The sequence below is a fragment of the Plectropomus leopardus genome, chromosome 4 (genome assembly GCF_008729295.1).
Source record: "Plectropomus leopardus isolate mb chromosome 4, YSFRI_Pleo_2.0, whole genome shotgun sequence".
Taxonomy (NCBI): Eukaryota; Metazoa; Chordata; class Actinopteri; order Perciformes; family Serranidae; genus Plectropomus; species Plectropomus leopardus.
The window spans coordinates 3,158,527-3,185,309 of NC_056466.1; the positions used below are offsets into that span (position 1 = coordinate 3,158,527).

At 40.3% G+C, this 26,783-nt stretch overlaps 1 protein-coding gene across 1 annotated transcript in view; it reads right to left on the minus strand.

Annotated features, from left to right (window-relative positions):
* Positions 1-26,783, minus strand: part of LOC121941708 (voltage-dependent T-type calcium channel subunit alpha-1I-like) — a 215,496-nt gene that overhangs the window by 96,363 nt on the left and 92,350 nt on the right. Inside the window, exons 6-9 of the mRNA XM_042484560.1 lie at positions 22,895-23,237; positions 21,246-21,338; positions 10,505-10,844; positions 10,020-10,417 (exon numbers count right to left, since the gene is read on the minus strand). Coding sequence (XP_042340494.1) covers positions 10,020-10,417; positions 10,505-10,844; positions 21,246-21,338; positions 22,895-23,237 — 1,174 coding nt within the window. The remainder of the gene's footprint in view (positions 1-10,019; positions 10,418-10,504; positions 10,845-21,245; positions 21,339-22,894; positions 23,238-26,783) is intronic.

A 26,783-nucleotide genomic window follows, 5' to 3' on the forward strand; every position in this document is an offset into this window, starting at 1 on the left:
AAAGATTTTTCTATTGAATCAGTTTCAATGTTTCCATTTATTTGAATGATGTCACTAATACGTAAATCAGCGTTACTTGGTGACTTTTAGCGACTTTGGGAGCTTGTGCTAACTAATTTTATTGGGAAAGACTTGGCAACACTGATTTTGGCAGTGGCTTTTGAGGTAAAAGTTAAGCATTGCATGGGAAGTTTGGGACCTGTAGGTGGTACTAAATTAAAAATCAGACAAACAGACAAATCTACCATGCTACCCATGTAATGCTTTTAAGCACTATCATTGCTAAAGTTTAGAAAGCCATTCGAGAATAATGACAGAAAAATGGGAAGTCAGAAAGTTGACATAAGAAATTAAATGGAATCAAGCCAGAGAAAGGGATCCACAGGCTATAAAGGAGTCCTGGTCAATCGATATTTGGAGGACATCAGGCTATCATTTAGTGTCACTCGTGCCACAAACACATACAGCGCACACACTGGACTTAGACTGTTTCACTGTATTTCTGTCAAAAAATGAAAAAGCCAAAGGCGACTCCACATGGCTGAGCTCTGGCTTTTTCTTCATCTAGCTATTGGTCCGTACTTTCTTTCGCTTCCTCATTGCTTTGTCTAGTTATCAGCCATTTTACTCACCATGGATCGAATGCTCCAAATTGATTGGTGGAAAGGGCAAGAAGGACAAAAGCTTTTACACACAACTGCACTCTCTCTTTCTCACACCACATAAACACACACACACACACACACACACACACACACACACACACACTTTGATGCCAGTAAAAAGTGTGCTGGTTGGCTGCAATTTCAGGGGATTACTGACAAATACACTGACAAGCAGTAAAATAGCCAGTATTGTTGTTCAAACATCGCTCTGTGAGTCCACATCCCAACTGTCTGCGCCTCTCCAACACAGCAGCAGGTAGCAGGCAAACAAAACATAACACATTTTGCCATCAATTATGGATGTTGGAGACGGTGCCATGAAAAAGGTCCAACATTTTACTCCTTCCACGATGGAAACAACCTGAACGATTATGAGTTTTGCTCCAAACGATGGCTTTGGGGACACTATGATGTAACACTGTGTCTATTCAGTCTGGAAAATTACAACGTAGCAATTGCTAATTTATTGTGAGAGTGATAAAATTAGCTCTTCGACACACTGCCAGTATTTAAACAAGTCTTGTTAACACTTGAACATTGGCAGGAACAGTTGGACGCATTTGCTTTCCATCATATGCCTTTATATTTCACTTTCTTTTACTTGCTGTCAGTCTCAAGTTGTTAATGTGCATCAATTTCTGTCTTTTCAGCTGTCTCTGACACAGTTTGAGTCCCCCTCTCTCTTTCTGTCTTCCTGTTTCTGTCTGCACAATATAAGGAAGAACACACACACACACACACACACGCACAGGGCTAAATTTGGCACAATCATGATTTCCAGCACATCACTATTCCACAGAGCTCCTCTGTAACTTCGGCAATGACACTTCTGACATTTCGCCCCCCCCCAAGAATCAATGAGCACTGTGTGTTTTGCATTTACATATCTATCCGTGGGCATGTGTGCATCTATTTGTACTGCTGCATGTATATATGTGTGTGTTTGTCAGCACTAATGAGTGTTTAGCAGTGTGAAAAAACGGGCTAATGATGCGTGCCCACCAGTGTTGGTAACGATGTGACGGCTGACCGCTGTTTGCAGACCAGCCAAACAGCTTCGGAAGCCCCTGGAGATCCATTACTGCAGTCTCATTACTGCAGACCTGGGAACAGATCTAAAGACTTGTGTGTTTTCCGGTCGGCTGATGTATGGAACAAAAATAAGAGGAGCGGGGATTTGACATTACACTGAGGACAGTTGATTTAGGAAAGTGAACAGTTTGCACTTGTTAAGGAACAAAAACAACAAAAAGACCTTTAAAAAACAACCCTATAACCTTATGTAAAACAAAACCTAAAAATAAAGATGTGCTAAATTCTAAATAAGTGATATTAGTGATACCGATGTGTGTGTGTTCGGTGTTCAAGCATCTGGAAAAGCACTGCTGTCCTGACAGTTTGGTTAAATAACTCTTCAGCACTGATAACACTTAAATGTCTATCAAAAGCAATTGTCTGATAGAGAAAATTAGAATTGGCATGGCTTTTAAAATGCAGATGCATTAAGGTTATTCTGCCTACCAAGCAGCAGTACTGTGTGAACTTTACATTTGCAAGCACAAAAGTGTAAGTGGGGGTAAATTTTGCTGCTCTGATCTGAGTAGTATAAAACTTGATTAATATTTTAAGGTTAGGTCAGATCTGATTTTATTTATTTAGTATATATTAAAAACAACATTATACTTTTCGAGAAAAGGAGACATGCCAGGGAAACCTCGAGGGGCTTGTCAGTGGGGTACCTTACGAAACAATCAATACTTACATTCTCTAAACATTGATTAAAAGCAATTATGAAATAGTTTTTGTTGTTGTTGAATGAATGTGTTTTAGCTATCAAACCTGCTACTCTGCCAACATCAGAGATGTGAAAATCAGTCATATTAATTTATTGGACATCTGACTTTAAACCATTGAGTTCATGGTTGCTAAATGCCTAAAAGACCAGATATGGTTTTTTTTTGTATTTTTTTCCTGACTAGGGCAGAGGTTTGACCTTGAGTCACGTCACTTGAAATCGAGTTTCAAATTGAAGGACTTCAGACTACATTCAATTTTATTTTATTTACAGTGTCCAATATCACAAATGACATTACCCCTCAGAGGGCTTTATAGCACCACATCTCTCTGTTCTTGGATCCTCACAGCGAATAAGGAAAAACTCTCCAAAAGCCCCCCTCTCGACTTGAGAAAATGAAAAAAGACTTGCAACTCTACTTTAGATTAGACACCGTGCAGTGGTCACGAAAAAGAACTTAAGTATTCATAACTTGTGAATAAAAATTTACAGACAAGACACAACTTCTAATTTCGTTTGACATTTGAAGACGTACAAAGAACGGTAAGTCAGAACTAATATCAACACAGTTAGTGTGCTAATGACAAGCTAAAGTTAGCCTCAGACCTTTTTTTAAACACACTTGTTTGAACAAATAAATTTTAAGAGCAATAAAGATGTTTGTAAATTTACATTACTTTATTGGAGAGCGCTTTTTAACTTGTCTGGAGCTTGTTACTTAAAGTTTAGGGTTTGGGACTTCACTTGGGACTGTCTTGACTTGGGATTTGATTTGAAACTAGAATGCAAAGACTTGTGACTTCTAAAAGCAATGACTTGGTCCCACTTCTGGACAAGGGACTTCTGGTTGTGGGTACAATGACTCTCTCTCTCTCTCTCAATAACTTTCTGTTAAATAACTTAACAATCCACTAACTGCACCATATCTATAGCGCTGCAAACCCAAACAGCAAGGGAAATCGTCCATCTGAACTTTCACACTCATTGTTTTCCATGAGCTGGACACTCTCTGGAAAATAAGCACTTTTGTCAAACCCTGACTATTTTCTCTGTGTGTATGACGAGTCAGCTGTGTGATATAACTGTTATTTGATGCCCCAAATAATATGATGTTCTGCGACACTGCCAGAGTGTGTTGCAATTACACAGGAGGTTGTGATGGATGGGTGTACAGCGTCTGACTTCGACACCAGAGCTTGCTGTTCGCATTAACGTCCTTCCAACAGTTAATGTCGGTTCTTTCTAACCATGACCGGGACCTTTTCCTTATCTTAAACAAGTAGTTGACTTTAAACCTAACTTGGCAGATCAGCAATGCTATTTTGTTGTGTAGTTATATGCGATGATCTCATATGTGGACAATTTTACAAAACTTGCAACGAGTTCAGCATTTTCAACCTTTTTCCTACTCCAATGCTTTTAGCATCTGATGCACAGCGAGTCTGACCTTGTTAGTGCAAAACCTTTCCACCTGTCTCATGTAACATTCCTGTGAACAACCCAGAGCCACAACATCATGCATAAACATCAGTAATGTGATAATGGAAATCATAACAAACCTGTTTCAGTTTTTTTTAAAGAAGGGGGTTTGTTTGATGTCGACTGTGATAAAATCTCTTTAATAAGAGCCCTTTTTATGTTTCAAACTGCCACTTTGGTTAACACAGATATCCATCTTATTTAGGCCTGTCCTGCTGTGTATTGATTCTTCAATAATCCTCAGGTAGGGTTGGAAGGTTGCATTTATTCACAACATAAATTTTTGATGCAGGGCTTCAGTAGCTCAACTCAACTGTTTCCTGTGGATTGATTCATTGTCCTCCATCACCAAATTAAAATTTTATTTTTGAATTTTCTGACCTACTTTTGATTACCAAATATGTTTTGGTGTCTGCTGTGATTTTAATTTGCATGTGACAGCTATCCTCCCCAACATTTGAAACTACATATGTGGGTGTTATTGAATATTTTGACTGTGGCTATGGCTGCTCCTCCAACATCAACCTGGTAATTTCCTTCAGTTTTAATCTTGACATTTTGGCAGAGAAAGACAATCGTTCAGCTGTGTTGTTTGATCTCCATCCATCCCTGTCAAATCTTCAAAGTGCCCATCTCACTCCTGCATTATTAATTCCCAAACAGCTGGTAAAGTCTCTGAAGTGCCTTCTCACTCGAGCAATCTTTCCTGTTCAATGGGGGATAGAAACTTGCATTTTCAGTAATGCACATGATGCTGTTGTATAAAATGTCCCCTCTAAAAACAATGACAAACAGCTGCATCCCACCAATTATGATCGTATCTGTGATGTCAAGAACAATGCACGTTGCACAAATGGAATTCATCTAAACTAAGACTTGATCTGATTCTATTAAATAACTTAAAATATTTACAATTTATCTTTAGAAAACTATTACTGTAATATGTATTTTAAAGAAATCAAATCATCTGCACAGTAATCTTTATTGCAAACACCTAACTGACTGTGGATTACTAGTGCTATACCCAATTTCTAGTCTTGCTATGCACACAGTGATAACAACAGCTGTTTTTCTATCAGTCTTACTATACAAACTATCGTTTTTTTCTTTCTGAAACAATGAGTCCTTCATATCAGACATAGACAAAAGCAGGCTTGTAATTGCTGGTCGGCAACTGCAACTTTTGTTGGCTGAAAGGAAAACTTGTTGGCAGATTTTATCAGCTGCAGCCAGTGAGCTAATGAAGTTTGCATCAGCCCCTTGAGTTGGTTAAAAATGCCATCACTGGCTGAATGTTTTATGTTTTGAGCTCACTCATTTATGAACAAGAATCTTGTAAAATCATCTTAAATGTGTATTTCAAAGCTACAAATAAAATGATATTGTAGTAAAGGACTGAGACTGAGGATAAAATATGTTAGCTATTGCTATTCAAACACAGCCCTGGTTGGCTGCATACTTGTCCATATTTCAAATTGTATATTTTCACTTTTAATGCTAAAGACGTTATTTGGAATGAGGATAAAAGACAAACTGAAATGTTTAGCAAACTTAATGCCATCTTGGGTAATGTTGGCTGGCATTGTGTAACTGTCCAGGCACAAAAACAATAAAACAGCGATGCTAACATTACCTGAAACTCTGATAGCAGTAGGGCTGGCCTCCAGAGAGTGGGGAGATACTTTGCAGTGTGTACCAGTTGACATTTATTATCGTTATTTTTGCCTAACATTCAACTGCAAATGAATGTAGTTAGTTAATGACCTGTTTGATTACTTCTACGGGTAGTATGCTAATTAACATGTTAACAATTGCAGTTTAAAGCAAAACAATCACAGCCGTTAAAGCAGATTTTGTATTCATATACACTTTTGCTCTCAGATGATTGTACAGCAAAAAATCACAGTTGTGAATACTGTCTTCCATTTCTGGCAATATTGCCCCTAAATCTCACAAAATTTAAACATGTAATGAATCAGAGAAGGTTTTGTGTTGAGCTGTTTTCGTCATTGCTCTAATAAAATATTATTTTGTAGTTGTATTAGTAGAAAGTGTTTTCTTTGGTCCTGTAAGAAGTGTAGGGCTTATCCCAAAACACATCCAACACTCTTTCACTAAGAAATTAGTTTGTTTTTAAAATAAAATGCACTCTCCAAATTATGATCTGGTTGCTCGCCAAAGTGGCTGTTGGCCTAAATCAAACCCACTGCAACCCAGAAATAAAAAAAAAAAAAACAACAAAAAAGCATCTGGCTGGCATTTCCCCACACTGGTTATCTGTTGCTCCAACACCAACAGAAGCATAAACCACAGGTGTATAGGACAGGTGGAAGCGCCTCTCTACAGGATGAGGATCAGAGCGATGAGACAGATTAAGCCTCTGATACCACTGTTCAAACACAGGGAGGCATGACTCCAGTTTGCTAAACAGGCGGTGGAACCACAGACACTCCAGCTCACTATTTCCTCCACATTAAAGGAGCAAAGTCTCCCTCTGCCTCTCTCGCTCTGTCTCTCTCTATTTTTAGCCGCCCCTGAGATGAGAGACAACCCACCACTGCGGCGGTGGCAGGCGTCAGTGGGCGATGGTATAGCGAGAGCAAGAAATATTGATAGGAAGACAAAGAATGTACAAAGCAAAGCGACAGAAAGAGACAGGAAACTGGGGAAAAAAATAAGCAGAAGTTGAGAGAAAGCACGAGGCAGCATTTTTTATTGCGTGGAGATCTCGATGAGTGTGATGATCTGGTGGCCCTATCTACGTCCTGCTGCCTAACCTGACTGCAATCTATCTTGTTGGCACTGGAACCAGATTATACAGGCATTTTGAAGGCGAAAGGAAGAAAAGACATGTAAGAAAGAGAGATGAATGTGCTGGAGAGAGAATACAGAGAAGTTTACATTGCGGAGGAGTGTGGACATTGAGTGGCAGACGGAGACACTGAAAGAGACTTGTGGTTTCACACCTAAAGCAACATGGTTGTCGGTTCACTCTAAAATAACTGTAGACAGAGAGAGAGTGCAGCTCATGCATCTACAAAATACTAAACAACAACAAATCCCTTATTTTTAACTGCTATGGATTCCCCCATTCATAAATTCACATTGCTAGTTTGCTGTACATCCTAATTGGGAGGCAGCAACTGAAGACAAACAACAAGGCAACAGCTGCACATTCATCCCAGCATTCTCACTAATGAATGAAACCTCCCTCCAAGCATTGTTAAATTTTTGTCTTTCGACTCAAAGTTGAAAAAACTTGGGAAGCTTAGAAGGCTCCTAACTAGGTTTTCACTATTTTTCCACTTATCAGCCTGAAGCTGATAGAATCAAATCACAAGACTGATGACCATAAAGGTTGAATGTTTCATGGTTATAAGCAACCGATCACATCTCAGCTGGCAAGTTTATAAAATATTTACAAGTCCAACCAGATCCAACAGTGTGTGTTTGCTGCAGGTAAAGCCTGCCATAACTCAATCCTCTGTGGTGTTCAAAATAGATTAACACTCTTCAGTGAGTAACACAATTTAATTGGGTGACGTGCCTTCAACCCTTGAAAACCTAGATCGACATCAGTTTCTTGTGCTGCATTGAGACGCTTTTCTCAAGCATTTAAACCTTTGAAACCTGAGCAAATTGATTTGGTTTCCTTTAAAAACATGGCTAAGAAGGCAAGACACAACTCAGTAAGAGATGTCCCGCAAACTGCAATTGCAATTTTTCTTTTCTTTTCTTTTGTGAATTAATTTCCAGTGAATTTTCTTCTTTTTCTTACATTACGAATTTTTTACAAATTCCTTACTAATTTAAAGTAATTTTTTGTGAAGTTGCTCATTGTCTTCCTCCCATGTCCCATCCACATGGGCACTGTTAATCTGAGTTGATTTCACAATCATTGTTGCAGTGGCTTTGGATTCCTCAAGTCAAATTCAAGTCTGATGAAATGCAAGAACAAATGAACTTGTGGCTGAGTAACAAAAAGGAGTTGGAATGTTTTGATAGCTGGCTGGTGGATGATTGGTTTTGGTATTTTCATGGAATAACAAAAAAACAAAGAAAAAAAAACATTGAACAACCCCAGCTGTATCCCTTGAATATGAGACCACTTTCTCTGGTTATGAATTAAATGTCTAACTGGAATGAAACCACAATTGCACTTCTGCCGTGCTTTTCTAGGTGTGAGATCACTCTATACTCTCTTCACACTACTTGTCACATAACCTATTCACACAGCGGCGGTCGAGGCTACCGCACAGAGTGCCACCTGCTGCTTAGTTTTTATACATTTATACACAATCACTGCCAGCCAACTGCCGACCTTCGCATTAGTGGATGAACAGCTCTGCCTCCTGAGCTAAAGCTGCCTGGGAATTCCACTTTAAGAAACTGCTTCCATTGAACTTTACCCAAATTGTGCACAGACTTCATCCAACCAGTGTTGATAGTCAATGTAGTTGATTAAAGCAATGCATTGCACTGCACGACAGAGAAAGCAGAGTTTGCTGAGGTAAGATATGTTGTTCTTCTTTTATCCAGTGTTGTCTTTTGATGTGACAGTGAGGTAGTTGGAGGCAGGAAGACCTGAAGGCTATCTCAGCTTGGATTTTTAGTGCCAGCCTCGGGGTAGCAAAGGGGGTTTGCTCTGGAAGCTGTCCTTGTTCTCTTCATTTGTGTTGCAAATTAGCTACATTTCCAACAGCAAACATTTTACATTTTGTCTTAGTGTTTTGACTGAGTAAGTACTTCAGCCATATTTAGTTGTGGAAGAGGATATGGTCAGAGGGGATTCTCCAGAACTTGAGCTGCTAACAGTAAACACTAAGCGGTGGTGCCTCTGCTCAAACAGCACTCTGATGCCAACAGAATCTGAATCATGCAGTAAATTTCAGTGTGGGCAGTTTTTGTTGGATGCTGTCACCGATGACAGCCCTGAGAGAGCCTGTGGGTGTGTTACTATGCATGAAAGTTTTTTTTTTCTCACTTGGTCCAAGGTGTGGTGGAGACCTTATTGAAGATCCTGAAGATAAACTGGAAAAGACAACCAAGTCCAGCAGGTCGGAGAGGGCAGATCACCACTGAATGATTATTTTTGTCGGCTAACATTATTGGCTTTAAATCTCTCACACAATGCATCCTGGTACATGTAGGTTCTGTCTGCATAGTACCATGAGCACGAGAACTCACCTTTTCTCTGTCAATACAGCATTACCAATAACACTGATTGGACATCCTCATAACAGAGGGGAAGAGTTTTTAAAGAAACACAAAGGGTGACAGTATACACAAGCAGTAAAATTTGCATTAAGAGAGAACTATCTATGAGTCAAAAGAGAAATTTCTTGGAGTCAGTTGAACAACCAGGCAGGCTAAAACATCGACATCCTATAGAATCTGCTTCTAAGTCTTTTATTTTAGATTTAAAAACATTTAACAACACCAGCTCCTTGAGTTTAAAGTAATTCTGCGACAAATTCCAGGCTGAGGGTGCAGAATACCCAAAAGCCCTTTTCTCAAATTTCTGCATGTGTTAGGTTATGTTTGGCCGCGCTCTCAGCTGGTGCTGAAAAGCCACGTATTATAAGAACGCGACAGGCGGCTTTCGGTGTTGGGATCTTACACCGAAAGCACTCCAAAAACAGCAGTATTTGGAGACTTTGGAATGTGAAAAGGCGGGAATTGCATGGTAGAGACCGTCAGTTGGATATCTCTTGGAGACAAATTGCTGGACAAATTCTAGGAGCATATAAAACTGCTTCTCTAAACTTGGTGTGCAGTTTTATGGAATCATTTGAGCCAAGCCTGCAAGGTACTGACTGTCTCTGCCAAGTTGTCAATATTGATAACAATGTGTACTTTTGAGTATAAACACAAATGAAAGACTTGAACCTTTTAATTTAACTGATGAGACAGACAGCTGTGTAAAAGAGACAGACTGAGAGAGGGGAGAGAGTGACACAGATACTGCAGATATAAAAGAGAATAAATGAAAGAGGGGAGAAGCTAAAGTGTGACATAAAGAGCACTTCAAACACTGAGAAAAGTTCTGCAACACAGAGTCGAGCTGCAGCTGTGTTTACCTGCTCGTGGTGCTCGATTCCCATGCTGATGGTGTTGATCAGGATAGCGATCATGATGCCTCGGTTAAAGTACTTGCTCTCCACGATTCCCCACAGCTTCATCCTAATGTCATGCCACAGCTCCTTGCATCGCTTCTTAGGATTACAGCCAACACGGCCCCCTTCACCTTCTTTGCCTTTCTCACCCTTCTCTTTACCACCAGAATGTCCGCCGTCCCTGTCAGTTTCCTCCACAGCTCCTTCTTCTGCTTCATCGTTTACGGCACTGCGAGCTGGTCCCACCCCGTCTGCGAGTGACAAGGCTGCGGCGCACTGAGGACAGCCATCGGTAGCAGAGGTGGCAGTGAGGGCCATGGGTGAGGCATGGTCAGGTCTGTTATGATGAGGACAGGGTGGACCTGAAGTGCAAAAAAATAGATGGTGTTAAAGGGTAAGTGTGTAAAGCAAATATATAAATATGAGTGAGTATTTTTACAGTTACGTACCGCGCCTCATCACTGCTCTCCTCTCACATCCTCCCCTTCCATTGGCCCTCCTCTCCCTCGCTTCTTCCGCTCCTCTGCCTCTTCCGACACCCCGAAACCCACGTGGTTTCCCCCGCAGGGTGTTGAAAAGCACAACACTTTGCCTCCTGAACTTGCGGAGGATGTGGCAGACCAGCTGGAAGAGTTCCTCATAGCAGTCCCCTGGTTCACTGGCCAGAGTGGAGGACGACGAACACCGCGCTCGCTGCTCCTGCATCAGCTGGTGCTCCCTCTGCTTCGTCTCTGAGAACTGGGTGGCGATGACCACGAGGCACAGGTTGATCATGAAGAAGGAACCGACCTGAGAGGAAGAGAGCCATACATGTAAAAGCAATGTTTCAGACCCAGTGCAAAAAGATAGAAAAAAAAAAGATTTATTCTTGCTCCATTTGAAAACACTGTCATGAATAGTCTGAGTTATTAGCGGTCACTTTCTGCCAGCTATCACACTGAATAAAGAACTCTCAGCAAGATGGCGTGAGGCCAGTGGAGTTTCACTGCTGCTAACTGCAGCCTGTTAGCACACTTGGCTGGACAAGTCCAAACATAACACATAAAACAATATGGTTGCAAACAAAGCTGCCGTGTTTTCAGTGAAAACAATGGAAATACTAAGCTGTAACTATCTTTTCTCTTGCGAATATTAGGGTATGATGGGCTCTCAGTGTTTCCCACGGGATAAGAATTCATGTGTGTCGTAGCTGAAGATAAAGGGTGTTGGGTGAGGTGAGGTGGATTGAATCAGCAAACTTTCTAGGGCTTTTTTCGTGTGTCCCTTTGTGATCATTTTGTGTCCCCTCCCTGCATTCGGAGGTTTTGCACGTCAGTGAACGGAGCTCTTTATAAGTTTAGGCTGTTCTCAAAAATTGAATGTTTTCTGACAAAAATGAACCTGAATCTGTGCATATCCCATGTAATCATGAGTCAGTAATATGTGTGTAACCCATGCATTTTGGAAGGCTGCTATCAGGTGACCAATGCTTTAATGGGAGCAAACAAGGAAGTGTTCCCAAGCAGTCTTGCAAGGAGACAGGTTGATGCATTTGATGAGTCACAAAACCACAAACTCTCTTTTTCCCACAGAAACGCATGTTCACAACTGTGTGGACTTTTGAGTCATTTTAAGGAACGTCCTCACCATGTATGCTTTCCTTAACCTAACCAAGATGATATGTTAAGTTGTTGAGTTTGAGTGGTGAGGTGGATAATTCATATCAATTTGTGGCTGGATCAATCGGAGCTGATCAGATCATATTGATGGATTTGAGGAGCGGCTGCTGCAGAAGCCGGTGAAAGCAAACTTTTAGACCCAGTACTGGATTGCAGGATGCAGTCACTGGGAACTCAGTTGGTTTCATCTGATGAAAAATGATGAACAACACTGTAGTGCTCTTTCTGGAGAGATAAAGGGTTCTATTACATGTTATCATTAGTGCTATAGAGTTGCAAAGTGGTGGAAGCTATTTGGCACAGCCCTGGTTCTGTGTTAAAACTCCCATTCATTTTCTACACAATGTGAATGTCAGATGACTCACAGTTGGAGTACTTCCACAGATTGGATGGACATGAAACTCTCACAGTTGAATCATCAGAACAAAGGGTGATCTCTGTTAGCAAATATCTAGATCTATGAAAAAAAAAAAAGACAATGCACGCAAAATTGTAAGGTTATTTGACTGCCAAAGTGTGTTTCAGAAAGAAAAATCCAATCAACAAGCTCAAACTAAGCCAAAACTGAAAGTACAACCTGCAGCTTAAATCAATTTGTTTTGGACTCTGGGTCAATTTTGGATGAATTTGGCAACACTGGCTCTTTGTTTTACTCAAAACTGCAACAATAAAGTGCTTTGAATACACAGCTCTAATTTGCGCCTCTGACTGGCTCATTCTCAATAGCTACGGCAGCCAAGGCCCCTGGGTATTGTAGTATTTACAGCAATTTGACACGCCAAACTAACAGAAAAAAACAAAAACAAACATGATTTCTCTGAACGTGAGTTGAAATAATTTAAATTGATCACAACAAACATGGTTACATATCTAACAGGCTCCCTTATTTCTGTGTTTGGGAACATAGAAACATAAAAGAAAAAAGAACAACAACAACAAAATGTGAATCTACATTCAGTAAAAACATACTCCCACTTTTCAACTCTATAGCCTCAATAGTTTTCCCCCTGAGGAGGAACAAAGAGCAGAAAAATAGAGCAATCCTTTCAAAAATCTAAATTAATGACATGCTGATTTACACAGGGGCAATGTTATCAGATGGCCTTAGCGTTTGGAGAAATATGCTAAGGGATTTGAGCTGAAAATTTCCCCTCAGAAATAATACACATGGTAGATTCCAGTAGAGATATAACGCAGGGAAATGCATTACTTTTGATGCTGTGCACCAAAGGTAAGAAAAAATAATAGTATTTTCGTAGCACTGAGGATGCTTTGTCAGCAATTTATTTGGTCCTCGGGCCCTGCAGGTAAATCGGTGCAGTCTATGATTTTATTTATGATATTCAAATCGTTTTTTATTTTTGTTGTGTGTTCCAGCCATGCAGCCTTTTAATCTTTCTGGGGAAATCAGAAATAAGTGCATTTTGGGTTATCAACCATCTAACTAAGATGTAAGGAGTCTCCGTTTGTCCGTACCTATATTTGTATGTTCTTTGAGTTTCTTGAGAACAATTCATCCAGTCAGGTTCACATTTGGAGGTTGTAATGCTGAGGTGCAAAGGAAGTGCAGTGTCATGTGCAAGCTTCTGAAATCTACATGACATATTTATTAGTTGTGCGTTACTCATGTTTGCTTTTCATCACTACAGTTTATTCAAGAATAGATTACAAAAAAAGTGAATGGAGATGCTACATTTAAACAAACTAACTTGCTGTAAATATTAATATGATGTTTGATTTATCTCATTCCTGTTCCCAGAGGAAAGAGAAATCAAAATTAAGATCTCTTCTTTGCCCAGCATATGTCAAATTCACATTTGTTTGAATTCTTTTGTTTGACTTTTCAGCTCCCTTGCAGAACCTGAAGCATTCATTTTGACAGGAGCACGAGTATCTAAAGGTATGTGCTCTGTGCAAAAGTTCAAACCTTTCACCATGGGGCCAACTCGGCATTATTTAAAACATCTGTGGAAAATACTGGTGGTAAGAAAAAGGCTGAGCGATGGCTGAAACCTGGCCTTGAGCCTGCTGAAATGGTTGTTCACAAGATAATGTCTTGTGAGACTTCAGCTCACTTAAGACCAATATTCAAACACAATAAAGGTCAGAAAAGGAAAAAAAAAGAATCCCTTTTTTTCACTGCACTCTATCATTCGTCATCTATTTCTGTTGAACACAAACCTGATTCAACGCTCCATTTTTAATCAGAAATAACCAAGTTTAAGGCCATTTTGGAGAATTGCTATTGCAATCATTGCTTAAACTTCTGTAACTACAATGTTTTGGAGACGTGTCAGCAGTTTTCTATGTTGCAGCACTGTATATCTTTGATGATTTAGGCTCAATCACTTTACGAGAAACAGCGAGCGAAGCAGGCACAGAAAGAGACAGAAAGGGCAAGGTCACCCAGAGAAGCAGAGCTGATGTGGAATAAGAGGAGGAGGGAGAAAGCGAGACGGAAGAGAGGAAGGTGAAGTCTAACGCTCTCTGGGCTGTGATCAATAGTGATGGTGAAGCCTGATAACCCCCCTCTGCTCTCCAACTGAGCCGCTGTGACAAAGACTATGGAATAAACTGGATAAAAAGTGTGTGTGAGCAGGCGAAAGTGTGTGTGTGTGTGTGTGTTTTGTGTGTAAAGCTGCTCTTCATTGATCCGAAGCAGAGATTTGTGGTGAGACTCAGGCTGGTGTTCATGCCAGCTCTCTGGACTCACCGACTGAAAGGGAGTCAGTGAGTCCCAGCACCCGTCCAGCACCCTCGCCGATCCCATCAAATATTTATACTCACACTCTGCTGGAGCCGCTGAAATACAATTAGATTAGTGTGTGGGTCATCTGTGTGTGTTTGTGTGTGTGAGCAGTGTGGGTGTTTGCAGCAGAGTGACATTATGACTACGTGTGAAAGGCGAGTGTGGATGACAGTGAATGTGTGTGTGTGTGTGGTAAGAGAGACACAGAGTTTGAGGATGAGCGAAAGAAAAGAAGATATACACCCCCCCCCCCCCTTTTTTTTTTTTTTTTTACTAAAAATTACAATTAAAACTCAATCAAAACTCAATTAATCTATATTTGTGAAGAGGTGATCAACCAATTTTGGCCTTATTACTCATAAAAAATGTTAATTATTAGTCATTTTAAAAAAGTTATATTATTACTTCACAAATTCAATGACTTTCAAGTACTGTTTCAAGTAATCTGATTTTTGATTTCGGATTCATGAATGGAGCAAACATGCCACAAGGGCCTAAAAAATGTCCAATAAATCAATAAATTAATTAACCAGTTATTTAGAAATGTGCAGGAAAAATAGTAGCAGACAAATATACAGGGCGCAGAGCACGGCACAGTTGTGAGTAAAACTTGCGCTTTCTGCTGACGCTGCTCTGGGTTGCTCGGGGTTTTGTAGACTACCAAAACATCCTGTCACTGACTGTTTACTGGCGTTTACCAACCTGTTGGCATTCTGAGCTCATTGTACTCATACGGCATTAGAAAATAATAGCAAGCATGGCCCACTTTTCATTACATTTCGTAAAATACAATACAATTCTGTTCTCCTCTCAATTATGTTCAAGTACTTTTGAGTCTGATTTTCAAGGTATTGCAGTACCTACATTTCTGAGTGCCAAATTCAAGTACTTCAAGTGCCACAAGCACCTTGTGCAACCCTAATTACTTATTACTCCCTGCCAACAGTAATTGTACTTTTTTCCATTTAACCCCCAAAATTGGTAATTACACCCTTTCTCGTTAAAATTTAGATTTTGCATTTGTGCCTCTGTGTGACCATCAGGGTCATTTCTGGTAAGAACACAGACTGTTTATGCACAGGGCCCAGAATTTAGTGCTACGCCCCTGCTGACGATAAACTTTCTCTGCAACATTAAACTGCACACAGACACCCCTAAGGACTAGCTGGTGAGAAAAGTCAGACATCTAAGCAGCTTAAGAGCAAGATATTGTTCTTAAAAGTTAATAGAAATCACACCGATTCTAAAAGCAGAGTCAGTGTTGGAATTTTAATTCATCAGATGGACAGGAACACAAATCTGAATTAATTGTTAATGTTGCACTGTGTTTGCTGGTTTTTGAACCGCACAACTATTTGCTCACAGATCAACCCAATTAGTCGTGTCAGATCTGTGTCTGTGCCTTCTTTTGGCAGTATTGTGGCCCTCAGTGGAAAAATAAATACTATTTAGTAAAATGAAATGGAAAACGGACAGTGAGAATGCATCGGCAACTTTGGAACGACCAAAAATATACTGGGGCAAAAAATTATAGGCAAAATACTGAAGCAGTCAGGAATAAAATAAAGGCTAGATATAGAAAAATACAAATATGAAAAAAAAAACTATAAAAATTTAAGTGAAAAAAATATGTACAATAAAGCTGTTTCATCTGTTTTGTTATGAATTCTTTCAGCACCTACTTGATTCGTTTTTATCTATATATATGCAGTTCTAATAGGCTATTAATTAATGTTTGGCTATATTCTTTATGCAAACTATGCAACATTTTTTGTGGGTGTGGGATGGGACAGGAGCGAAAATCCACTCATGTGTCAACCTTTAGCATGGACTAAGTGAGCAGGTGTTACTTTTTTTCCTCATGTCTGCTGTTTTTTGACCTTGCACCTACTTGATGTGCATATAAATACCCTCTCTCATCTAGATCAACTGAACCCATGGCAAGGTTTGTTGACTTTCTGTCATCTGCTAACAACCATGTGCCTGTATATCCATGTATGGGCTGAATGTTAACACCAGGTATAAGTGAGGGCACCTGTACGGTGTCAAATCAAAAGGCTCATCACACCGCACGGATCTGTAACAAAACGGGTTGAGGCTGACATTTCCGGATGTTAAACCCTAATTCCACAGGGCAAAGCTATTTTCCACGGAAAGCCTTTAATTCCACTGAGTCCTCTTGTCTAAGCTGCTCTACATGATGGTAATCAGTCTACAGCATCTCTCAAACTCTCTCCATCTTTATCGCACTTTTTTTCATCTGTCTCTCCATCTGTCACACGCTCTCTCTCTCTCATCATTGTTTTCATCTCGTCTTGCACTTTCTCATATCACTCACTCATCATCCCACTCTACCTCTCTCCGTCAATTCAATTCAATTTAACACGCTTCATCTGCATGAACGTTACGTGAGTGAAATTGTCAAAGTATCTCAGTACAACCTGAACCTCCCTCTCTCTCTCTTTCTCTCCCCTTTCTCTTGGCTCGCTCTCTTCTATCGCTCCATACTCAGTGTCGCACAGTATTAAAGGAAACATAATTAAAAGTCTCGTCATCTGTCTGCAAGTGTGATGAAGACAAGCCGGGATGTGAACACAACTTTTAATATTTAAATCACTTCCCTGCACTAAGTTTGTTTGTGAGACGAGCACTGAAACAAGCTGAAACAAAGTTGGTGAGATCCTGACTGTCAAAGCTCGTCTCTGTGGGACAAAAAGAGAGATATGCAACAACTGCAGGGAGTAAAACCCTGCTAGTTTTCAACACTTCTACACACCGCTAATTAGACCATATTCATCTTGAGATATATTAAACGCTGAAGATCTGATCGGCTGGTGTAGATAGGAGAGACACGAGGGAACTTTTGCATTCGAGCTGATTATGATTCTGAATCTAGAGGGTGGTTTAAGTGGACTCTTTATGTGGTGAAATACTTTACACAAACCACAGATGCAAACGTCTATAAACAACACGTTCTTATCCCAACTTGTCACATGGTGCTGTTCTGTCAGAGACCCTCTGCATCTACTTATAACATTTTAGGTATCTGTCAGTGTCCGCTGTTACGCTCCAGGATGCCGTTACGGTGATGTCAACAAATGCACATGGTAGGATGAAGCAAACAGAACTTACGCTTACACAACAGCGTGGACTGTTACAATGGTTGGGATTAGGGAGGAAAAAAGGAAGTGAACTATGGACTCAAACATGAAATTCAGTTGTTTGTGGGACCCATCCGCCTCCTGACCAACCCGCTCTATAAACGCACTCTCTGTTTCTGCACCGCCATTGCAACAGGAAAATTAATGTAATGTAGTATAGCTGCCCTTTTTCATGAAATATCACCAAAAAGAGCCTCAAAACACAACCGCATATGCTCATCTGGCATTTTAACATTATTCATATGAAAGAAAATAAGGAAAAGTTGGTCCCTCTTAACATCTTGCAATGCCAATATTAAACAGCTGACATCCTATAAATGCTACATATTTTAATATAACTCTAATATTATTTTACTAACAAGACAGCAAACTAATGGACTAAATATTAATGTCAGCCTAATAATGACCAGCTGTTAACATACATGTTTACATGCCTAGTATTTAGGTCAAAGTACAGCACTGGTGACATTAGACTGTTTCAAGCCCTCTGAACTTGTATCTTAATGTTTCATGCTTCTCTTCTTTCTAATATTTAAATTAACCATGTTAATGAAATGTGCCGTAAGGTATATATAAACTTCCCTTCCTTTAAAACTAAAGCATTTAAATTTAATTCTAAAGGTTGGAGGACAGAACGACATATTGCATGACAGTGCTAAGCCTGATGCTGTGATCAGCGTGTCTGCTCCAATCATGTGAGCCCGGAGGACACGCTGAGGGATTCGCTCTAATTAATAACATTTCATTTAAGATCAAAGAGGGAGACCAACATGTGGTCGCTTCCTCTTTCCCGTGCTCCAATCCTCTCTCTGATTTCATGCCGACACTCCAGCCCATCATCACCACCTCCTGATTCCTTCTCTTCATTGATCCATCCACCCGGTTTCCCACCCTTCCTCCACATCTTCCTTCATCAGCCTCATTCTTAAGCTCACTCACCATCTTCCTCTCCCCCTTCCCTCTCTCCTAAATTTCCTTCCACCCATCTTCCCTCTATTTTCCCTTCAATTTCATCATCCTTTTTCCATCTACTCTACACCAACCTTTACTCCACTCCTCAGTAATTTCCTTCCTTCCTTTGCTCCTCTCTCCACAACTCCTTGCTGCTGTTTTCACATCGAAAGGCAACCATTATATCACAAATTGTCTGTGGCGAGGCAATCATGATGCAGAAGATAATGTGCCACGGCAAAACTGTGGAAATTTTCTCTGTTTATGTTTGTCTCGATAAACTTGTTATTTGATATAACTATTATCTGTGAGACAACTGGAGCTAAATAAGTAGGGGTAACTGCTGGAGCATGCCATGGCATAAAAATTATGCTGCCTATCAAATCAGTGTGGGTAGTCATGGAAGTTAAGTAGATTTAATGAAGATATAAGGACCGGAGCAGTAAAGTTCTGCAAAAAATGGATGTTACATTTGCACTTTTCTGTATGTTGCCATCTGCTTTTAAGACTTCAAACTTAGGTGCCTTATAGTGATCCCTCTGCTTTTCCAGCAGCTTTTAAGGCTCAAACGCAGGTCTTCTGTAGTTACTCATTGGTATATTTCCATATTGGGTGTTTTGTAGTGACTAATCTGTGTTTTTCACCGTTTTTTTTAGGTTCAAAATGTCAATGTTTTTTAGTGACCTGTCGGTATGTTTCCAGCGTCTTTTTAGGCTCCAAACTTGGATGTTTTACAGCCACCTGTTGATATGTTTCCATTTGCTTTTAAGGCTCCAGACTTGGGTGTTTGTAGTTACCCCTCAGATTTTTTCCAGCAGCTATTTAGGCTCCACACCTGGATGTTTTTTCTTGCAAACTGGTGGATATAATGCAACAAAAAGTGATTTATTTTTACTTAGAAACCGCTTCTTTTTCTGCAGGGCCTGTGAACCCGAAAATCAAGTATTCTAGGCCAAAATATAATAACCTGACCATAAGTAAGTGTTTTTTGTGCTTAAACCTAACCATCCATTAACAGCAGCTTTCAAACATTAGGTTTCAATGTGTCTGCTATATGTATTTGCCAAATCTGTTATTTGCAGAAACCCAGCATACCTAATATTTACAAGTGATTGGGTTTTTGGGTGTCTGCTCTTTGTTTGGGTGAGAACAGAAGTGAAAGGCAGCTTAAACGTATGTTAGTTCAGGGCTGGAGAAAAGTGTTGTGTGTCATGGGGGCCAGTAGATTTATGACAGCACAGTGTGATACAAGCTGCAGGGCCCAGTAACAGGTCAAATATCATAAATACACATAAATACTGGGCCTCTATAGGAAAGCTCATCAAGCTTTTGTCACATTTTACTGTGTATTGATAACTGGATTTGTGTTTGTGTGCCTGCTTGCAAGTGCATGTGCGTGTTTCCGCGTGACTGAAAATAATGAGAAGAGTGACAGATGCATGAATGATGCTCATTGTACAGCTCAGTGAGGACGGGGAGATAAAATGCGGGCAGGTGGGGTGTGGATGAAGGGAGCCAGGAGGTGGTAGAGATTAAATGAAGGAGGGGAAGAAAGGAGAAGAAAAGAGTGAGGCACAGAGGGTGTAAGTGAGGCAGAGAGGAATGAAGGAGGAAGGGATGGGAGGACATGTCAGCAGAGTCAAGCGTTGAGAGATAGCAGAAAAAGATAAGAAAGGAAGGGTGGCAAGCAGCAGAGATTGGCAGATTTGAGCAGATGTAGACAGATGTAGAGAGTAATGGAAGACACAATCAAAGAGTAAGAAATGAAGGGAGTGTTTGTGAGACAAGAGGAGAGGAGAAGAGAGGCAGAGCTTGTGCCTGAATCTGAAGGCAGGCAATTAAAAGTGTAATAAAAAAGACAAGACAGCCCCTGGGTTTGGGAAGTAACCGGGACTGGCAGTCACACTGCATTATGATAACACTTTCACACTCGCACACACACACACACGCACTCTCTGACAGGCTAAAAGAGAAATATACTGAGGGGAACACGCATCAGCACTCACAGACAAAAGCATACACACCCATTGCAGCACACATGCAGCGACAGGAGCAAAAGGATTGGAATTAAAAAGTGTTTTATCAGAACAAAAGGGGGATTCTCCAGGGATTTCAGCTCAGCTTTCAATATGACACTCACAGCTGTGTGTGTGTCTGTGTGTGTGTGTGTGTGTATGTGTGTGTGTGTGCGCGCGCATGGGTTTGCAGCTGTGAGAGGAAGAGAGAAAGAGAGAGAAAGGAATGACAGCTTCTCACTGCAGTCATCTGTAGCTTGGAAACAATAACAGGAAATCAAAAAAAATGTAAGTCAGCTGACTGCAGGAACTACAACTTTACTGCATGTGTGTGCGTGTGAGTGTGTGTGTTCACAGACCTAAATATTATCTTTCTTAACTTTAATCGGGATTACAATATAGAGGTAAAATTTTAGCATGATTTAATGCTAAATGATTCCAAGCAACTTTAAATTACAAACCAAGGATAATAGTTACTGAAACTTTGTTCTAACAGAACTGAAGAGTTTTGTTTAATGTTGGTGCGTTTTGATTAGATTACATGGGATTTTGTAATCTTCTGTACTCTAAAAGTGTTCTTGTTACAGCATTATGATGACACTGATCACCCAGACCTACAGTGTGCACACTTCCTGTTCTGTATAAATGTGACTTACAATAATCAGTAGAATGAAGTAGATGAAGTTGTAGAAGGAATGAGCATCCATCACATAGTACATGATCTCCACCCAGCCCTCCAGAGTGATCACCTGCAATCAAGAGGAGAGATCACAGTGAATAACCAGCACAGGAAGTCTGCTCTGAGGGTTGAAATACGTGCGTTAAAGGAAGAGTTCATTTTACAACTTTACTATTTATTAATAAAGTATTTCATGGATTGGCTCCCTCTAACTTATCGGACCTTTTGATGTCCTGTATGCCACCTAGGTCACTCAGGTTTCCCGACTAATTACTTCTGGTTTTCCCTTCAGTTCACAAAGCTCAGCGACCACTGTGACTTCTTATTTGAGTGACCCACTTTGAATAAATTGGCCCACAATATTAGATCTGCCTTCTCTACCCAACACACAGCCAGAGGCCCACCTCTTTTTTGGGGGGTTTTGAATAATACTTGACTTTCCAATAAGAAATTGCCTCTTATAATGGCTGTTAACATACTTTTGCACAATTGGTCAATTTCATCTTGCTCTCAGCCTCAGCACATGCATGATCGTGTTGTCTGCTCTGTTAACCTGTTTACAGACTTGACAAGTCAACATGTGGGAAAATGTGCTTATTTGCTTCTTGTGGGAAAGTTAGATGAGAAGATCGATACCTCATCTCATGTCTGTCCGTTAAATATAAGGCTACAGCCAGCAGGACACAGCGGGAGACAGCTTACCTGCTGTGTTTTAACTTAACAAAATACGACTCGAAAGCTGTTATATAAACATCCTATTTCTCTTTGTTTTTATATCTGTTCAAAAGTGTAAAAATGAAGACTTGCTACCAAGAAAAGCTACTCTACACATTTTGTAGGAGACTATTTGTTGGTTGGAGTCTTAACTGGTTGCCTGGCAAGTGCTGCAGAAACAGTCAGACAACCCACTGTAAAACTGTGAATTGTATGGTTTTATGTATGGATTAAACAAATAAGATATCATGTGTTAATCAGTAAGCTTTAGAGGTGTTGTTACTTTTTTGGATAGAGCCCAGCTAGTTTATTCCAGTGCGCATTAGAGTGATATCAATCTTTGCATTTGACCCTCCAGTGGAAAGTGCATAATTGTTTTCCCCAATATCGCTTTAACATACTGCAAAGTTCTCAGCTTTGGTACAGCTTGAACTCAAGAAACATTTAATTCAACGCAGCTGTAGGGAAAGTTCAGACTTTTTTCATTATCATGATCTTCTTTTTTCAATTTTGGCCCGTAGTTTCTAATGACCCGTATCACCACGCAAATAAAGATATGTGGAGTAGGAAGGAAATGATATATGGCTTAAATCTGAAAAATGTTCAGCTTCTTCATTTGTCCTGAACTGCCTCCTTGTTGTGTGTAAGTGGTATCTTATCTGTGTCATAACTTCCAAAGCAACTTTAATATGAACTTTTGGAAAGTCAGGACACTCATTTTTGTTGCTGCTAACTGTGAAAAGATAGCTGAATATACTTTCATTCAGTTATCCACTATTTCAATAAGTCGTTTGGAATGACTCATCCTACATCTTGAAGCAACGTAATTATACATTGTAACAAACCATGAAAAACTACAGAATATTAATCAGGAAGTATTAGAAGGTACAAAGTTTTTACCAGCATCCTCACCTGGAAGATGACAATCCAGGCATAGGCAATGTTGTCAAAGTTGATTGCTCCTTTGTGGGGGTTGCTGTGCCCAGTATGGCACCTTGTGTAGTACTGGTTCCAGTTGACACAGAGCCCTGCTACACTGACACTGCCATTGGCCAGAGGCTCGGGGCTCAGGCCCAATGACTGGCGGTACAGGACATCATCTTTGTCCAGGCAGCATGCCCTGCCTCCCCCACGGCGAGCTGGGACGTCAGAGCAGGACATGATGCCGTTATCGACTGGCAAAGAGCAGATAAAGGGCCGCTCGTCATCCTCGTCAGCCATGTAGTACGGCCGAGGCAGACTGATACCCGTGGTGCTGGAAGAGTAAAGGCAGAAGGTGATTAGTAAAATACTATACTAAATACTTTATGCTCTATACTATACTATTCTCTTTTTTAAAACACGCGGACTTCAGTTTATAAAATAGGCCTACATTTGAATAAGTAAATGTAGTAAAATGTATTGTAGCCTCCTGAAGCAATCTGTTTATGTGTATCCTATATTTAGAAAATTTTCACATCTTTACCGTGACAGTGCTTTCTGACAGGGAACTGAAGCCATTATATTCATCTATACTCTCCTCAAAGCCACCGGATTACTTTGACTCATTCAACCTCACACAACACGGGAGCTGCTAGTCTACTGTGGCCTTGATTGATTAGTTTGTTTTTGTTATTATGTGGTTTTGGTGATTCCAAAATTACCATTTAAAACACCTAAGTCACACAATAACAAACAAACCAACCGATCAAGGCAGCTGTAGATCTGCACCTTTAGTGTTCTGCAAGGTAAGATTACTTTTTATGTCAAAGGGCCTGGAGGCTTTAAAGAGACGTCGATAACTACTTCAGTTTCAAATTGAAAAGGGCCGTCTGATGGCTGAGTGAAACTTTAAAAATATTCTTAATAATGTGTATAGTTAAAGTGATCTTGATTAATTCAGGTGGCGTAAATACGTTTTGCTGTTGCCCCAGTCAAGAGCAGCACATTGCTTAGCTTCTGTGGCAGCACTCTGGCCTGCTTCTCTGAACTGGGGGTGAGCCAACTGCCATCTGGGTGATACACTGGCTATGTACAGTACCTGATACAATGTAGCAAGTAATAATGAGTCACTCACTGTAAAAATCTCAGTTGGCATCTGCTTAAAGCGTGTAAATATGAGTCCAACTAATATTTTCTATAATGAATTTGACATCTGGAAACACTAGCAAAAGTAAAAGTACATTTATAAGGCTCTAATATTTCGGTTCTTAAAGAAAACTCAGGTCTACTTTTAAACAGTGACTCATACTAAATGCCACATAAAATGTTTTGTAATATACTGCAATTTAAGGCTGGGCGTACACAATGACTGTGCTTGATGAGTAATCAGTAAAATTTGAAAATCAATTTTCAGCCTGGCTTGTGCTGAGGTGCCATAAATAGAGTTATGTAATATTTGTGTGTGTGTGTATGTGTGTGTGTGTGTGTGTGTGTGTGTGTGTGCACGCGCGCGCATTTATGCTAGTTTTCTATGGTTATTTTACACTAACCACTTGTCCTTCATGGCTATTTCCAACATTTGTGTGGTGCGAACAGAAAGCTGAAAACATAATGATCGCAGACGGAGAGATGAGTGGATGAAAGGACGGAGAGACAGAGAGATATGGCGAGTGAGCGAGACAGACGCAGAGAGAGATGATTATGTTTGTAATGGTAAAATTGAAAGAAAATGACACTAGAGTCGCACAGACAGAGAGGAGCAGGAGCTAGTGATGGAGACACGGCAACTCTGACACAGAGCTGATAAAGTCTGCTCTCTGATGGAGATTGTTCGGCGCATATCCACGATCGACCATTTTCTGTACTTGTGTGGCCTGTCCGCCATCAATGGCTGTGTTCTTCACATATTTGCTTCCCTCATACTGAGATAGCCATTGTCAGCTCAGTCAAGCAAATCACTGATTTCACCCATTTAGTGTGGCATTTTCTTATTTTTCACTTCTACCCTTTTCCTTCTTCCACAAACAGACTCATAAATGCAGGCTGTCAAACACATTATAGGCAGAAAAACACAAGTGCAAAGCAAATGCTAACTTCTAAGCATAAACAGTCCAATCATATTCACAGAGCATGAAAAAGGGTGCGTAGTTTCTTTTGTTTGTATTTCTGGGATATTCTTTGGACTGCAAACACACAGAGTCCTGACAAGTTTATCCCCTCTCACACCAGCGCAGAACATACGTGCAGACCAGCTGGCTGTCAACTGTATTTTTGAAAGGCATTAAAGTGCAATCTTTAACAGAAGAGGTGAAGCAGCATGGAGCTTCCCGTGGTGTGTGATCAGTTGGTCTTGTGCAAGTACTTCTGTGCAGTTGATTTGGTATGTCAGGGGTGCCATGGGCAGAGGAATAGGCCAAAAGCAGCAATTTTACTTTATTAAATGAGTTCCAGTGAGAGTTCAACTTTGGCGTTCAAAGATGTTGGAGGTGGCAGAGAAGGATAAAGAAAAAGAAAAAGTAAAAAGATGAACACAGTAGAGGAAGACACTTGAGGATGAAATAAAAGGCAGGAATAAAGAAAGCAAACTGGACAACAACCACTGCCTCTTGGTCAGTGCCATCCATATACATATTGTACATATTACGCCCTAGATTTCCACCTGTGTTTGTTGTTGATATTCCCAGATGACATGTCGATTCATGCCTGTTAAATGCGTTGTGTCTTTTCAATATACACGATAGTTTTTGCTCATTAGATGCAGGAAGCTCAGAGTAGAGCCGCTGCTACTTTGCACAGACCCAAACTCACATCTTCTGTAAAACACCTTGTATCTATGTTAGGGCTGTCAGCGTTAAAGCCTTAATTGTGATGCAATAAAGGTCCATAATTAATGTATTGCATTTTTTTTTTTTTGCCAGACAACATTCACATCCTTAAGATGCTGTATGGGGTTATAAATGTTTATAAGTGATAATACTGGTATCATCTGAACCTAGAATACCTCAGGAATTCAGTGGTACTATGTCAGTGGACTTACTAACTAGATTACTAGCAAGAGAAACCAAGACCGTTTGGGTGAGTTCTACTAAAGTTTTATTTGATGAGTTCAAATTTCATGAGTTCTGTATGCAAATGGGCTCCACTGCATGATGCAAAGATGAAATCATATAGAAGAAAGAAGGCACAATACAAGACAAAATGACAAACCCTAAAAGGGGAAGACCAAAGTAAAATGCCACATAAAGAAAGAAATAAGGGAAGTAAGAAGAGGAGTAGACAGCAGTAGTGTAGATAAAAGGAAAGGCAGAAAAAAAGCAAGACGTAGGAAAGAGACAAGACAAATAAACGGAAGGGAATAAATCAAAAAATGAATCAATATCTGAAAGAGCGAAGGCAAGATGGGGTAAAGAAAAACAAACAAGAATAATATGCAAGGCAAGAAAAAAAGCGACAGTAAAGGTGTTTGCCTCGCTATTACAAAAAGAGCAAGGTAGGCGCTAAGGACAGAGAACAGCTCTTTGTGATCTCACTTTAATCTGAGAGTTGGCTGCTATTTAAAGGGCACAGCGGAGAAAGGGATACACATGAATGCAGACTTTGGTTAGCAATTACATCTGACCTGGTATTTGAGAAAGCTCCATCGACGCAGCGTTGTGAGTACTACCCTGTCTCTCGCTCAGTCTCGCCACACTCTTTGTATCGCTTTCACCGACTCTGTCTCTGTATTGTGCTGTCTTGAATAGAGGCCATTATCAAGCCCCCTGACCTGAGGAAGGGCCGCTGCCTTTTTATTTTTATGTGGTGCTGGATATTTATGACCCGGTCAGCGTCTTTTTTCCATCATATCACCAATGAAATCTTTACCCAAATCACAAGAAGC